The sequence below is a fragment of the Micropterus dolomieu genome, linkage group LG15 (genome assembly GCF_021292245.1).
Source record: "Micropterus dolomieu isolate WLL.071019.BEF.003 ecotype Adirondacks linkage group LG15, ASM2129224v1, whole genome shotgun sequence".
NCBI lineage: Eukaryota > Metazoa > Chordata > Actinopteri > Centrarchiformes > Centrarchidae > Micropterus > Micropterus dolomieu.
Window position 1 is genome coordinate 19,138,021 of NC_060164.1, and position 15,710 is coordinate 19,153,730.

The 15,710-nt window shown below is 38.3% G+C and overlaps 1 protein-coding gene across 4 annotated transcripts in view; it reads left to right on the top strand.

Annotated features, from left to right (window-relative positions):
* ccser2a (coiled-coil serine-rich protein 2a) overlaps nucleotides 1-15,710 on the top strand; it is a 61,788-nt gene that overhangs the window by 31,045 nt on the left and 15,033 nt on the right. For all 4 annotated transcript variants that reach the window (XM_046070195.1, XM_046070192.1, XM_046070196.1 and 1 more), the window contains 5 exons: nucleotides 9,669-9,762; nucleotides 12,602-12,710; nucleotides 12,840-13,020; nucleotides 14,590-14,655; nucleotides 15,298-15,420. In XM_046070195.1, coding sequence (XP_045926151.1) covers nucleotides 9,669-9,762; nucleotides 12,602-12,710; nucleotides 12,840-13,020; nucleotides 14,590-14,655; nucleotides 15,298-15,420 — 573 coding nt within the window. The remainder of the gene's footprint in view (nucleotides 1-9,668; nucleotides 9,763-12,601; nucleotides 12,711-12,839; nucleotides 13,021-14,589; nucleotides 14,656-15,297; nucleotides 15,421-15,710) is intronic.

The following is a 15,710-nucleotide window of genomic DNA, read 5'->3' on the forward strand; positions in this document are numbered from 1 at the left end:
AGAGGAATGCTGACCTGGCCCCCAACTGTGTGTTAATTGCATCGCTGGCCTTGCTGTGGTTCTCTGTATTTCTGTACCAAGGCACCTGATCTCAGGAATGCCTAAAGAGCTTAAAATGAGCTGGATTAGGAACTGTATAACAAGCTTTGTGTGTATATGTTTACCATGTGATGTTGACACAAGCTCACTGGAAATAATGTGTTTATCTGATAATAATGGATCTGTAGCAACTACCAAAGCAATAAGAAAAGGAGGAGAGAGGTGTGTGTGTGCTGTGTGCATGCTCTTTCTGTATGTTCATTGCTGCTGTCAGTACAAGCTCACATGCCATAGGCGTGTCACATATCATTATGTGTGAGATTTGTTTGATGTTATGAAAAGGCAAAGTACTATTGACATTCTGTGACACAGGATCACAAAGAGGTGAAGTACAAGGTGGTTTTCACATGAATTGACGGCAGTTCTTGATATCATGTTATTTTGTAACTGAAATAGTGCAAAACAAGTATAGAAGTTGGACTGGAGAGATGTAAAGTCAAAATCCAGTGCTGTCTATTTGTATTCTTGTCTTCAGAGTAAAACAGTAACAAGACTACTAGGTTGTGTTTAACGAGAGGATTTGTGTATGTCCACTGTGAAACAGGAGGCTGTATCAGTGGCAGACATAATCCCAGCCTTTGGACAATGCTATGAAACTCAACATCATTAGATATCAGTGGAGAAATGACTGAATGCATTTTTGAACCTTGTGTGTAACCGTCCTGTGAAACATGTGAAAAGACATTTTTCCTGTTACCTTATGTTGAAAAGCTGCCAAAGTTATCTATAGCATAGTCATTTTACCCCTCTCAGTTATAGCTCTCCTCTTTCTTACCTTATGCACTGTGAGCAGCGAGGTACAAATCTCTGGTTGGAGAAGAAAGGAATAGTGATTGTCTTTGCTGGAAGAGAAGGGAAAAGTCTGATGATAGCTGCTGAGTGAGTTGCAGCTAGAGAGGAAAAGGGCAGAAGCAGAAAGAGAAAGAGACTTAGTGACTTATTGCTCATGTGTGAAGATCGGCTCAATGGGGAATCTGCCTTTGAGATATTTAACTGAGCTATTTGATTAGAGGAAATGAGCCCCACTCAGTGTAATTGGATGCACTGAGCTCACCCTATCCTATCCATTTTGCTGCTATTTCCCTTCTATCTGTTTAGGCCACTCTCTTAATCATTCTTTCATTGTTCACTGAGTAAATTCTTCCTCAAAATGAGCTGAAAAAAAACACAAATAATATCATCCTGCAAAATGTATGTTGCCTGTAATGACAAAGCAGTGTATATCACCGTTTGTTAGAAAGTAAAGCATCTGAAAAGCCTCCTGCTCTGAAGTAGATGCTGGAGAAAAAGAAATGCAGGGTAATTAGGCCCAATCTTAATGAGATATAAAAAGGCAAGGCATGCAATCATGAGAATGGAGGAGATATTCTTAGCAGGTTTATTTTGCTGTACTGCAGTGGCGGTCTCAGGCCACTTGGAGGCACTGTGCATCCTTAAGACAACACAGCATACGTGTGCTTGCTAGTGTTACTGGCTTGTGTGTCCCAGTATTTTTCTGGCTATATATGGCTCTATCTGCATTCTTATGTGTCTGTGCAAAATCAAGGAGTGGGCTACCTGAGCTGATAATAACATTCCCATGGTGCACCATGCAGCACGGTACAGTAGCAGCTTTACAGAATTGGCATTGTGAAATGGAAGGCCACCTCTCACAGTGACTGTTAATGTTTCCCCCTCAGCACAATTTATCATGCAGTGCAACAGAGCACAATTTATATTTAAATGTATTTTGGTGTACTTGAGATTATTTATTTTATTTTGTCCTACAACTCACAAGCAATCATACAAAGGATAAGGAAGCTGTAACAGTAGGAATTCACATGCTAATAGATACTTTCAGATATTTACAAGGGAGTGGACACAACATTTGATGCAAATGCAAGTGTATTACACTCAAGTACAATACCTCTGCCATACATAGAATCTCTGTGAAGAACAGACTTTGTAGGGTATTTTTGTCCTATAGGGTTGCTTTTATGTATAGCTAAAAATTTGTCAGCCCTTTGTATAGGATTTACAAAATATTAGGCCCACCTTAGACATAATAAAATTTAAGACATAGAACATAGCAAACTATGGCATCATCATATCTCTAAATTCAAAATTCTTGTTAATCTCATTATTATTACATTAACCGTCTCAAATGTAGCGTTGAGTGCATTGTAATATTACATGGTAATTAATTACATTATCATCACAATTGAATTTTTCTTTATGGTCACATTTAAATGGATGAGTAATTTGGAATAGTTAAGATGAAGTTTTATGGTAGGTGTTTGGTTGGAACTATTTCCTTAAGAACTTTGCTGTACTAATTTCATTATCCATGTGTTATGGAGTTTCTCTCATTAGAAGATATTTCCCTTGAAATTACAGCCCAGTGTCCCTCCTCACAGCAGAAAACCTCGCATGGAAAATGCCTGAATGTGTACGCTTTGCCATATTCTTAATTTAGTTTCTCCTTTAGATGTTTTATCCATTTTGCCTACTCCCCTCCTCTTTTCTAACCAAACTGCTTGTGGTTCTGTAATCCTTTGTTTTCTCCCTTTGCTTCCTCGGAGCTGCAGAGTTACCGCTACCTCTTATCCCTGATTTATTTATCTTTCCTCTAATTTTAGGCTTTTGTGGAGCCAGGTTGACAGGTCAATTCATTAGTGTTTAAATGAGTGAGGTGCTTAAGCCTTTTGTCTGCAGAGTGCTTAGCCATCTATGGAACATGCTGCCAGCGAACCGGCTATGCTGTTGCATTAATGAGGCTTATAGCTCACCTGCTTTTGTTTGTCTTGATTTTAAATTGACAGCAGCACCCCTTAAAGGTAAACAATGTTTTGTGTGTGCTTGCTAGTAGAGACCATCACACACACAAGATTTTGCTTGTAATGATGGTGGTCTAAGTCATTCCCAGAATTATACTCTATACCTTAATAATCATAAATCATGACTCTCTGTAGTTTCCGACCACAGTCGTGACCTATTATTTTACAACGGGTTATTACCATGATGCCTTTTATAACCACTTCATCTCAACTGGAACTCACATTTTGTAAATCTTTAAGTGGCTGCTTAATGGGGCCCTCCTGTGAAAGATAAAGGTAATTACATATTAGCCAATTTGCAGGATAAAAGCAGTATAATCAGTTTATTGACTATATTTTACTTGCAGTTACATGATTGACCATGATAGGCACACTCCACACAGTGCACATTTTGCTATAACTTTTTGTTGCTTAAATATTGTACAGCGAAAATAAATGAGAACATTATAGTGTTTTGTGAGTGTAATCCCATTTTAGACAGGATTTACAAAAAATAATGTTCCAGGTCATCGATTAAACTCAGCTACTAAGTGAGTAAAAGGAACTTTAACTAAACACAGATGGCAGATTTAACTTTTTTCTTTTTTGTAAGCATCACCACTGCCAGACAGTTAATAACTGGAGAAGTGGCACTTTGAATGATTTTTAGTATGTATGCATGTGTGTGTATACACACACACACACACACACACACACACACACACACACACACACACACACACACACATACATGCATTATACCGCTACCTAATACTAACTGTTCTTTTGATCCAGTGTTAATTTTAATATAGTAGATAATTTATGACGTTGCAAATATGTGGACTGCACATTTCTATGAACGTTAGTTTGACATTATATTACATTATTAGCCTTTGAGTTTTCAGAAGACACTATTTTACACAGTATATTACTGTATTGCTCAATGTAGCTAGTACTGACATTTGAAGCACTTTCAGATTTAATTTGTTGAATGTCTTTCCCCTTCATGTACAATTCAACTTGCAGTATTCTCTTGTACATTTCATGCCCCTTATGATATTTTAAATTGTAATGTAATTCAGTATCTAGTCTTTCTTGGATAGTTGGTCTTTTCTTCCTGATGATACCCATTGGTACCAACTCTGTCCATTTTGCTAAGGTTCAGTATACAGCCAGAAATATAGAGGTGGAATGAAAAGGAAGTTTGACAGGAGAGAAGGAGATCTATCTATTGTGGTTTTAGAATTTTTATCAGATTTGAACAAAATGTTCTTTTGAATGTGGCACAAATATGTTTGGGTTGGCTTTATTTACAACTATGGGATTTACATCATTGGCAAACACAGTAACTCCTCCTTTTTTGTATCATACAGATGAAAACCACAAGGAAATGAAAAAAAAAAGTGACAAGCATAAAGATCCCAATGTTTTACTTTACTTTGTAAATTATGTACTTGTTCAAAGCAATTAAAACGAAATTAAACTTACTTACATTTTTAATAATTAATAACAGTAACTACACCTTACCACAAGTTAAACACACCCTTTTGTCTTATAAAACAGTGCATTGTGTAAACAGCACAGAAGCCTAAGTTGTTTGCTTGTTTGGCATTGAGTGCAGCAGGACTCCTGTGTTGACAGAGTCGGTTTTTATCTCTAAGGTCAGTTTCTTTAGTTTTCTTATGTGGCTTTTTTGTCAACAACACGTAGACATCTTAAGCACCAAATGAAATGGGGAAGAGATAATGCTGGGAAAACATAATGCTGATTTTAGGGTTTTCTAACTCTTATTTTGCTCAGCTCTGCAGCTGCCATCACTCATTCAACAATTTCACACAGCATGCCTCTTCCGCACTTCCTCTGTCTTTCTCTGAATATCTGCCTGTGTATAGCATAAATCAACAGAAATAGAGAGGATGTTACCATTAGTAGCACTATCATTGTTGTCAAATGTGGAGGAGGAAGTAATCAAACCTTAAGCTAAACAAAAATACATTCTAAAATATTAGTAGTAAACGAGTGTGAACGAATACTTAAGTAATATAAAGTATGGCCCTTTACATTATTACTGCTGTTATGAAGTGACACCCACAACAACAGAGTGAATGGAGTGACAGTGTTACAGTACACAGGATGCAATTAGACAAATTTACTATGTGAGCCATTTTACAGGATGCTGAGTCTTACTTACTACATATTTCTTTCAAAATTTGAGACCTTACCAATGCAAGTTTTTGTCGATAGTTTGTGGTATATGGTGGTATATTTTACTGTTTTCTTCTGTATCTTACCTTCCTTTATGCCCTCCCACTCTATACTGACAGGATGCTTATTTAAGTCAAGGTTGAAAGGGAAGAGAATAATAGAATAAAAATCCAGTCGTTTGTTATGACGACATACATTTCTCAAACGCTCTGCGCCCATAGTAGAAACTTAATTTTCCCTGTAAAAGCCAATAAGAAAGATAGATAGATAGATAGCTAGATATATTCACTTTCACATCCTCCCCTGATGCAGCCCACAAGACCTATATGTATTTTATAGTGGGTGTTTCAGATTAAGATTATCCTATATTCCACACATTTTACGATAGTCAAATCAAGTAAGACAGACTGAAAATTGACTTTTTGTTGAAAAACGGTTTTAGTTCAACAACTGCAAATGAGTCTGGTGAATAGATTACAATGACATCAGGAAATAACAGGGGTAGAGGGCATACCCTCCATCAAACCAAGTAGTGGTGCTAATGTTACACAGGAGACATATACTCCATACACTCACACTCACACACACACACATTTACACACACACACACACACACACACACACACACACACACACACACAGAGCAATAGAAGCTGAGCATTTTACCATCAAACCCAGTCTATTTCTATGTAGGATATTATTTTGTAAAGTATTTGACCTTCAAAAAACTAATGATCCTGGAAAAATATTTTGTATGTTGATTTCTAGCCCTCCTCTCTGATAGAGCAGCTCAACTGAGATTTCATTTGAAACCAATGGAAAGGTACTGGGTTGAAAAAAAAATGCCTTACTTCATGTGAGACAAAAGAGTAAACAAAGACAGTGATGTCTGAGAAGAAGTACAGTCAGTCTAAAAACGTCTCCCTGGCACTTATTGATTTTGCACTTTTACTCAGGCTAAGGTTTGCGGTGTTTTTGAAGTCGTTTGATTGAACCAAAAATGAGCTGCTTATTTCTGCCTTTTTTGTCTCATTGTGTGCCATAATGCTAATTTACATTCAACCCACGAAAACCCATTTCTACCAGAGATTTCACAATGATGCTCTTGAAGAAAGCAGTGGGTAGAATTAAGGTTTCTGTAATGAGCTTTTATTTAGCTTTGTATCTCTGTTGTGCAGACAGCTGGGCCATTTGAGGGTAAACTGTCAGACTGAGAGAAGTTCAGTCTCAAAACTTTCCCAGTGATTTTGAAGTGTTTGATCCAGTCGTGTTTGTTGGAAAATTCAGCTGATGTTATGTTGGGAACAGAGATGTGCATGTAGAATATGCTGGAAGACCTTGCCTTTGCTGTTACGATTCTGAATGCTGCTCATGCCACAGGGTTTGTATTGATGTCTAAGATAAATTGAAAATGCGCTTCATGTATCGAATTCATGTACTGCTACAACTCATATCATTATTCCCTTAGTAAGAACAAGTACAACTGCAACATTTTAATTGGCTCAAAGCTGCTGTTCAGATGCATTTTAATAAAAAAGTATTGAACTACTACTGTTGAATTCACAGGGTCCACTACTCACTTATAGCATGTTTCAACATCTTGCTCAGCAAATATTATGTCAATGCACAGGACACACTGAATGTTCCTACTGAACATTTGCTGTTATGTAATTTCAGTAATTAACCTAAGCCCAAGGTGTGGTTTTTCCTCATAAATTACTACTTTAGATTGTGTGAAGACTTGTTGGCATCATCCGATTCACCACTTACATGCGCACACACACACACAAACTGACTCACTCACCCCTCTACTGAGATTAGCCAGGTTTTTCTCTGCGCTAAACTGTCCTGCCAGTGTGAACTGTAATTTCCTCTCAAGCTGCACACTGTAACAGAGACAGTCCGAGAAAGGCAGAGACAGAGAGTATGTTGTGAATGATGCTGGAATGACGAAAAGCCCTCCAAAAAATTATTATCGAGTGATTTAGCGCTAATTTTAGTTATTCATCTTTTGAATGTTATTGAATTGATACTCTACAGGGTACAATACAGTATTGCAAGGAAACAGAGTGGCTGTAGTTCAGGTGGTGAAGCGGGTTGGTGGTTCAATCCCTGGCTCCTCCTGTTAACAAGTTGAAGAATCCTTGAGCAAGAAAATGAACCACAATTTACCCATGTGCAAAATGTGAGGGGAAAAAATGTAGGTTGCTATGAACATAAGCAAGAACAATGTAACATAAAAATTTAGCTTACACTACAATACTATCAAAATACATTATACACAATAATAATGGTGACATGGGCGATTTTGCAATATGTCGGGAGCAAATGTTTATCATACATCACTTTATCTCTAACTGAAGAGAAGGAGACAACAGAAATGGTAAAATTAATTAATTAATTAATTTTCAAGCTCAGTGATCACATTTTATTTACTGCCTTCTTGTTAGGTTTATGTTAATATTAAGACAACTGTTATTAAAATTAGAGAAAGAAATTAGAAAGTCTGACACGATGTCTACACTAGATGTGTAGACACTTCACTTCATCCTTACACACCTAAGTGTAGGATTTTGTACTGAACTGTGAGTTTTGTCCAACACCACATAGTGCAGATCAGTGTCTGAGAAAATACAGTGTAGACTGATGTAGACTTGCAGCTGATGCTGTTTTGCTGCGTTCATTGTGTGGCTTGTGTGGAGTATAGAGGGTGAGTCTTTTTAACACACACACGCGCATGCACGCACGCGCGCACACACAGGTGATCTGTCGGACTGCTGAAATGTTCCAGACTTGTCTGGAGGCTAGGAAGAATGTGCTAGTTATGCATCACAGTATTGCAATTTTGATGCCAGAAAAAGGGAACATTCCTCCCAGTGATACTACTCTGGTTAAATAAATGTAAAATGTAAAAACAATTAGGGTGAGGTATTGCTTATCAAATATTTGGTCCGACCTATTGTATTAAAATGTTTTTAATCAAAAGGTTGAAGGTATAATGTTTGAGACAATAGAGCAGCAGGGTAGAATGGGAAAAGAAAGACTGAAATCTGGCAGAATAAAATGTATGAGACAGGTTGATTTGTACTTCAAACAACAAAGATTCCACCCACATCTTAGTTGATAGTATTTGATGGGCTGTAGAAGTCTGTTTTGTTTATTCTTTTTCCTTCATTATTCCTTATTCATTAAGACCCAAAAACTGAGTACCAGTCAGTTATCGTGCAACACATGAGATTTTCTATAATGAGTAATTTTATGCTTGTGTCTTCTCGTCAAAGCCCTGTCAATTTAGTTTCGTGAAGCACAAAATTGCCTTGAAAAATAAAGCTTTGAACTATTGATTCATTGCTTTGCTTTTGGGTATGCTTTGAATTATTCGGTAGACAGAAGCGCAGCAGTCAGACAAACTGCATATTCTGAGGCTGTTATGAGAAGTGATTGTCATCTGTATTATCGTTTGTAATTGTGTGAGATTTTTCCAAAAGCCTGTTCTGCTATCTGTGTCTCGATGTAAAGAATAATCTGTTGTTGAAGCTGTTGGAATGAGACAATCATGTGAAACAGTATTATAGTAAAAAGTCAATGATGGTGCTTATTAAATTGTTATTGTTCAGTCATAATGAAATTAAAAATATCATCCATAATAATTTCAAGTGTCCATCTTGGCATTCTGTTCTGTATAATGTCTATTAAAGTTTCCCAAAGGTAGTGTTCATGGTGTGATTAGATAAGGTTACATTGCAGAGCTGTTCCTGGTAAATTCCTGTACATTTATGTAGCCTGCCAAATTGGATATGTTATATCACAGTAACATAAATGAAATCTTTGTGTGCTGACATTTTAAGGTTTTTACGTCCCATAATATATTCTGGTGTGTATCAACAAAAAGCTGCTTTTTTGTTGCTAATACCAAACCACGTACAGAAAGATCCTGATTTATGTCAAATCAAAATTTAACAGGGGTATGTGAACACCTGTTCCTGAGTAAACGCAAAAAGAGGTTGCATCTGTATATGTGTGCATTCTGTTTTTTGTTTCTGAATCTATGCAGAGTATCATGTATCTCTGATGTCTAGAGTAGTGCTAAACAATTCGAAACCGTAATATGACCTACCGCAATTTTCAAATCACAGGAGGCGCAATATTTATGAAAGGCAAAATGTGCGTCAAAATACCATTTTAAATTAAATATTGTTGTGTTGCCGAGATGTCCTGGCCTACACATCATATTCTACAGAGTTAAGAAAACATCTTTGTTTGGTACAGATCCTCGCAAAAGTCACACCATAATCATTTAAATATGTTTTTCAATGAGTGATTATGTAAAAATGATCATTCCTTCCAGTATTGCAAATCATATCGCAATTGCAATATTATTGCAATTAGATATTACTATTATAGGTAAAACTAGATATTTCTCTCCCAGCAATTGGTCTTAAAGAGCAAAAACACCTTTTCCCAGAGGCAGAATGATATAATGACTCTAATGCACTCATAATGTACCTGTAATGCTATCTAATGCCTTACAATGAAGTGAATGTTACCTGTGATTTTTGTGGTTTTCAGGATATCCTGAACAACCTGGACCCTCCGGGAACCGGAGAGTTGGACGATGATGACCTCATGCTAGATATGGACCTCCCAGAGGATGGCTTGCATGGTCAGCAGCACACACAGACACACACATATACACACAACCATTTATGTAATTGCAGTTATCTTACACAGGATTTATAATTTGTGAGGTTATTCTGTGGCCATGGCAAATGCTTCAGTTTCATTTAAGCAGACACCTCCAGCAAAACTGTTCTGATCATAATTGTAAATTAATGCTTTAGCAAGGTCTGAGCATCCTATTTCCAGCAGTATCCCTTTATGGCATATAATGTCTTGAATAAATTGAATCCTGCCTTGCCTTGGGTAAAGATGTGCCTCTGCAACATCCATTTAAATCTTTTAATGGACACCTTGTTGTCTATTATGCGCTGTTACTCTTTTAATGTTTGGTTGCTGAAGAGTTATTAAATTACAGCTCCACCACTGCCACACAATTGGCCTTGAATGACAGCTAGGCAGCTGACTTGGAGAAGTATTCAGCCAGCTGAAACAGAGCCTGTCTGGCTCTGTATATATGAACAGATGCATATACAGGCTTAGTAGGAGCAGGGTTTGCATTGATTGCCTTGACAACAGCAGTATGCTGTTAGCATGATTAGTTAACTACTTACTATTCCAGATTACAGCACCCACTCCCATCTTGATAAAAAATCTATTGAAGTCTCAGGAGTTTTCTCTGTTGCCCATTTTTACTTTGTAAATGTAATCAATTACCAATCAGTAAAATGTCTTCTTTGTAGGTGTTAAAGGTAATCAGGTCACATTATTACCACATAATAATCGTGTTGACAACGTCAGTATGGATTCATCAGATAGTGTGTGTCACATATACGAGAGGAGGAGGGGAGAGGGAAATAGGGGTTGCGGAATACTGACCTCATCTTTCATGAAATATAATGAATTCTAGGAAATTAATTTTCCCTCGTCAGTCCTGAGGCCAGCCCTGTCAAAGTACCAATCATTGATTATGTGTTTGACACAGACAGGCTTGGTATGTATAAACAAGCACCACAAAATGCAATATACAGAGGGCACGGCACGGACATGGATTGGAACAATCACAATCATGTTCAGATTTTGTTGAAACTGTTTTAGAGAGGCGTTGATTCAACTTTATGGTCATTTTGGAGGATGTCGATTGTGGTGCTGTTGAATTGTAGTTTGTTACACAGGGAGGTATTTCTAAAATTACAGCCTCCAAAATGACCGTTAAGTTGAATCAACGCCATTCTAAAACAACTTCAACAAAAAAACGAATATTATAACCTTCATGAAGGTAGAATTTATTACAGGCCTGTTGTATTAGAGCGCATTAGCTTGACTAGGTGTACCTAATAAACCTTTCACTGGGTATAAATTACTGAGGCAGCTTTAGACTGACCCTGATATCATGCTTTAGTCTGTAAACAGTGATCGCCTTGTTTTTTGAGAGACACGAGACAGAGAGAGAGAGGGAGAGGAATGTTCACTCCAGAGGAATGTTATTTAGAGTGTCGTCCTTCCTACTCCTTTTCGGGAAGCGGCCATATTTATAGTGCTCTATGTCATGGCTAGAGCTAGAGTCATGAGAGGCAGAGTGAAAGCACAGAAGTGTCCAGTTAGACCCAGCCCACAGGGCAGGCCCTGAGATGTGGGATAGGGTAGGGTGATTTCCCCCTACCAAAGACACACTGCCACAGAACAGGAAGAGGGGAAGTAGAGTATAAAAAAAGGTCCCATGACAGGAGAGAGGCCCCAGCTTTTCTCCCTTGACTGCCTCTGCTTGGATACTAACCAGCCACCTCAGCTGCTCTCTCACCACCACCACAGTCATCTCTCCCCAGTTCCAGTTCCTTGGGAGTTCCCAGAAAAACAAAGCTGTCAACAAAGACAGAACCAGGCAGGCTGGGAGCTGTGTTGACTTTCTCCCTCTGGCCCTTTAACTGCTCACCCAGCTGACTGGACACCGAGTCATTTCTCTTCACTCTCTGTCTGAGTTTTTCTGCCATTATGGATTGTTTTTTCCAAGTTGGAATATATTCCGATTTTATTACTTTTTAGAGGGCGTTTTATGAGCTGAACAGGAGTTATTGAGAGCGCTCAAGTTTCCTGGAATGTAACAGTTCAAATGAAACCGGCTGTCTGCTCCTGTGCTATGTGGTGACACTAAGGGTAAAGTATTTTAACCACCACCACTGCATTCCTCGGATTGGGTCTTTCAATCTGCCAATATTTATTTATCTATCCCTTTTTTCTCTCTTTCTCCATTTGCTATATAGAGTCAAGGGTCCTTTTGATTTCCTGTGGGTCGCGCTCTGTTAGTTGTCAATTTTGTTGCGGCCATGGTTCATTTCACAGCTATATGCTATTGAGTGTTGCCAAATACTGTGTCCTTTTACCTCCTTGAAAATGAAATGGCCTGCCACTGTGTGTGTGAGAGCATGTTTGCATCTGACGGTGGAGAAATAGAGAAATAGAGAATAAGATGGATCAGGATTTAAATGCATATTCTAGAATAGAGTATTTTATATATACACAGCAGTATTCATTACCACAAGATATGAAAAACTGACTCATAGACTTTTATGTGTGTGTATACCTTAGAGTGGCAGAGAAAATAAAGAAAAACAAATTCCATTATTTACTAAATACTGCTCATCTTTAACCACAAACACGTACTAGTTTTACACAAATAATAGCAGAAACAGAAGTGATTTTCTTGAACCTTTATTTCTTTTTGTGCATCTATACTGCACATACAGTATATCAACAACACTGATATACAACACTGGTGTGATAGCATTGTTTATATGCTCTTTAATCTCTCACTTGCATCCTCTCTGTTTCAGACATTCAGGCACTTAAGTTTCTTTACTCTAGCTCACCTTCTCTTCCCTATACAGACACTGACAGGATGTCCCACATTGAGCGCTCAGAGAGGGCTGGTCGGCAGTGGCAGCGACGTAAACACCACCGCTGGAGTGGACCAGATAACTTCCACAGTGATAACAGGTTGGTTGGGCTTGAAAGATTTATTAAAAATTTCAAGAAAAGAAGTAAAAAGTATTAAGTAAAAACATAATTAAGCCAACATCATTCTGTTTTTCTATCTTTCTCTCTGGCTATTTGTCTCTATTTCAGGGCCCATGTCTTCCAGCACTATGATGGTCTGAAGGCTTCAAGGATCTCTTCACGGCCCGTCCCCTCTGAAGACAGACAGCATCGCTACATGACGATGCTGGATGACCTCACACTCGAACACATGACCCAAGACTGCAGCTCCCTCAAGAACCAGCTGCTCAGGCTCAAAACGTTACTGCAGGTTAGATCCAGATTTGCAAAAAGATGTGAACGAACACAAACTCATATGCTTACATGTACCAAAACTTGCACACTCTTACACATATGTATGCACATACTGTACAGTACTACAGGACATTAACACATATATATATTTGGTAGGTTCATGCACATACACATACACTGTATGTGTTCATTATGTACTGTCCAGTGATAGAAAACTCTGTGACGCTCATATGTCTGTCATCTGTCTAATGCTGTTGCATCACCCTTTGAATGAGTCACACACAAATAACATGCCAGTCATGTCACCACTCCCAGGCTTTTATTTTGGTATTATAATTAGGCCACATACTGTGAATTTCCACGATTTGGAGTTTGATTTCAGCTGCTGCTTTGTCTATTAAATACAGCTTTATATTATTTTACTAGAGGGTTAATTTTGAATAATCTTCTTAGGTTTGTCAGGTGTTCACTGCATCACTGTCCTCAGGTGTTCAGCATGAGCAGCATTTGTGGGGGTTTTCTCAGGTTATTAGATGCTCTGGGCTTCCTTCTTTATAAAGTATATATCTGTGCTTGTGTGGAACTCTTAATAGATCGTTTTCCGTAAGTACGTCAGTCAGAGAAATCCATTTAATGGGAAGAAAGAAAGGTTGACAGAGGAAGTAGAAGAGAGAAATAAAAGATCCCAGCTATAGAAATGTGCTCTTACATATGAGATGAACACACCAAAGCCACACTCCTACAAAACACACAACCCCATCTTGGAAATTGCCAAAATGCACGGAGGCACTTCACACTCTGTAAAATGAAATTATCTTGAATGCCTTGACTCAATATACCCTCTATAGCATAAAAAGTGTTATTTGCGTTTGCACTTAAATCAAAGGTCCCATTCAGATGTGTTCATTGTGCTCACTTCAATTAGTCAAACACTTTAGCTGTATAGCCTGAAGAGGGAAAATATTTCTCTTGGCCCATTAGTTACTCTGCTCTTAATTGTGTTTTTTTAGTATGATGTTGAGCTTAAGGCAGCGACTGTAAAAGGAGCCTCCAGCCTTGTTGAATCTTAAGTGATCTTTGCTTTTTTGTGTCATGCTAGTTTTAAAGAAACTAATCTACCTAAACTGAATGAGGAGCAGGTAGAATGTAGTGTTGAAATAAAATGTATATTTCAAGTAGTTGACTGAGCATCTATCGACAACAATTTGTTAATTTTTAAAAATGTGAGGATTCACTTTTCTTTCAATTTCAGGTTATTGTGTGTACATGATATAATCCAAGAATGTAAGTGGAGTGTTGCACTGAATATTCTGTGTACACAAGATGAAATCTGAACTTTGAAAAATCACCAGTGTTGCATTTATTAAACGTATTGAATTGAATGCTCAAAAACGTACTTACTAACTCTGCCTCAGGTATCTAACATTGGTAGCTGATAGTTCAGGGTCAGGAGAGCATATGTGCTAAAGAGTAAACTTATTCCACTGTAGCGGAACTTTGCTCTTGAGGCCTGCCTAAGGCAGTTGTCATTGATCCAGCTCACTGTGTACTCTGTGTCTGTGTGCGTTTGTTTGTTTGTTTCCAGCTTGAGGATACAGACTCTGAAGCAGATGTTCCTGAGGAGATTGAAGATAATACCACTGCATCACAGGTAAGAAACTGTTACCTTAGATTTATAGCAGTGAACGATTGGACATGCTGTATATATACAGTATATTTTTAAAATTTTTCTCCATTTTCAAACCGAGGTAGTCCACTAGAACCTACAGTATTCATAGTTTTCACGTGATGTCACATTCCAAGGAAAACGCTCCCTTGGAGGGCAAAAAAGACGTTATTTTCCGATGCCCACCAACCAGGAAGCAAGTGACACACTGTTACCTTGTTTGTTACTTTTGCGTTGCCAAAATGCTGGGTGGTTGTTGTGCTTTCAGATGCACTAATCGAGGAGGACACAAGCCTGAGCTGTGTTAGGTGAGGTAGGTGAGGGATTCCATACAAGGTAAACGTAAACATTACAGTCGAGTGCTGGCATGGACCTGGCGGTTTTTAACATCAGAAATACGGCAGGGGTTGCTTTATATGGATCGCAAGTGCCCAAGACTTGGGTTTGTGTCCATATCTATCTTTTTCATGAGTTGAGAGGTGATCCAAATAAAATTTATCGGCTTTTGCGGCGTCTCTACGAGGGAGTCCAGTGTGAGCCACTATCTTGGTCTGTTGTTTTGCCCTCCAGGTCACTGCCCATGTCAAGTGACTTAAAACTGAATACTGTATGTGTGTATGTTTTCAGTTGGAGGAGCTGATTAAAGAAGTGCAGGTGCTCAGAAAGGAGCTGAGGAGTCGAGACAAGACCATTGCTCAGCTCACATTGCAGTGTCAACAGCTACAACAACAACATCAGCGGAAAGAAATGGTGAGTTGTTGTGAACAGGACTTATACAAGTCTGAAAAAGGGACTGTACCATATGGGGAGAAATATAGAAATATATACAGTGTAACCATTCAAGTCCAGAAATACATTGTCCCCCTGCCTGAGGTTTAGGACTGTGGCAGAATTGTATGGTCTGGCAGAGTACATGCCAAAAACATCTACAGGTGCTGGATTGAAAAACAACTTGAAGTAAAAAGATCCCCACACTGTCCTGATAACCCCCAGCAAATTTGACAATTGCCAAATAGGTTTGACAACGCCTCTGTTGGATC